Source organism: Austrofundulus limnaeus, unplaced genomic scaffold (genome assembly GCF_001266775.1).
Source record: "Austrofundulus limnaeus strain Quisiro unplaced genomic scaffold, Austrofundulus_limnaeus-1.0 Scaffold370, whole genome shotgun sequence".
Taxonomy (NCBI): Eukaryota; Metazoa; Chordata; class Actinopteri; order Cyprinodontiformes; family Rivulidae; genus Austrofundulus; species Austrofundulus limnaeus.
In genome coordinates, this window is record NW_013952772.1 from 94677 (window position 1) to 95871 (window position 1195).

The following is a 1195-nucleotide window of genomic DNA, read 5'->3' on the forward strand; positions in this document are numbered from 1 at the left end:
CCTCGAGACCCCCCGCTGCCCGCCCAGCCGAGCTCTAACCTTAGCATCTCCATCATCCTCTGCTCATCATGCCCACAGCCTCACCTCCCACCCCTCCCTCCTCTCAGCTCAGCGAGGTGTCTGGTGACTTTGGCCCATGCTGTTGTGTCGCCCCTCCCTCCCTTCACGCTGGAGGAGACGAGGAGAGAGGGAGGAAAAAAGAGAGGCTCCAGCCCACCACTAGCATGTCCCCCGGGGCCCTCCGTCTGCCTGAGAGCCTGCCCCTCCTGCTGCTCAGTACAGCTGTGGCTCACTCCCAGACCCTGGGCAGCTGGGACCAGAGACCTGCTGCAGAGCTGGGAGAGGTGGACCACAGACTCTCCTGCTCCATCTCTGAGGGTGCTGAGGAGACACGACATGGACGTGCCACCTGGGGCTCTGGCTCTGCTCCTGCCCCTGGTGCTGGCGGTGCTGAGCCTGTCGCCTGAGCCCACCTCAGGAGGCTGCCCCCCGGCCTGCCGCTGCTCCTTCGCCATGCTGCAGTGCCTGGAGCCCGACGGGATCAGCAGCATCCCCCCTCTGGTCCCCCAGGAGAGCGAGAACGTGACGGAGATGTGAGTATGGGCTTCCACCTGCTCCGCTCTGCCAACAGGAAGGTTGCTGGTTTGAAACCAGACTGAAGTGGCTCTGGTTGTTTTTGCTGCTTTGATGTCTGATGTGTTCTCTTTGATCTTTGTGCTGCTTGTCCATCAGTTGTGTAACGGCTCAGATATGAGGTCATGAAGGAAAAGTTGGAGCTTTGGCCTCAAAGCTTCAGTCTGTGAACTGATGGACCTCTGAAGGTGGAACAGGCAACTTTTGATAGTTTGTTTGATTTGCTGCAGAGTTGTAAAGTAACTAAGTACAAATACTTTGTTACTGTACTTCAGTAGAAATTTTGGTTATCTGTACTTTACTTGAGTAATTATTTTTCAGCGTACTTTTTACTTTTACTCATTACATTTTTACACAATTATCTGTACTTTCTACTCACAACATTTTTTAAAAAGGTAAGAAGTAGAAAGTCATTACTCCTATTTTATTCTGAGTTGTTATTACTTAAAAAACTATCCTGATAAATTGTGTCTCCTGGATAGAGTGAGTTTAATTGTGTTTGGATGAGAAGTATAAATATAAACCATTCTGACACACTATTAGCTTGTACACAACCCATCAC

The 1195-nt window shown here is 51.0% G+C and overlaps 1 protein-coding gene across 2 annotated transcripts in view; it reads left to right on the forward strand.

Annotated features, from left to right (window-relative positions):
- The first annotated feature begins 215 nt into the window (after positions 1-215).
- The window catches only part of ntrk1 (neurotrophic tyrosine kinase, receptor, type 1), a 55011-nt gene continuing 54031 nt past the window's right edge, over positions 216-1195 (forward strand). For both annotated transcript variants that reach the window (XM_014023441.1, XM_014023442.1), the window contains exon 1: positions 216-593. In XM_014023441.1, the coding sequence (XP_013878895.1) occupies positions 397-593 (197 nt within the window). In that variant the 5' untranslated portion in view covers positions 216-396. The remainder of the gene's footprint in view (positions 594-1195) is intronic.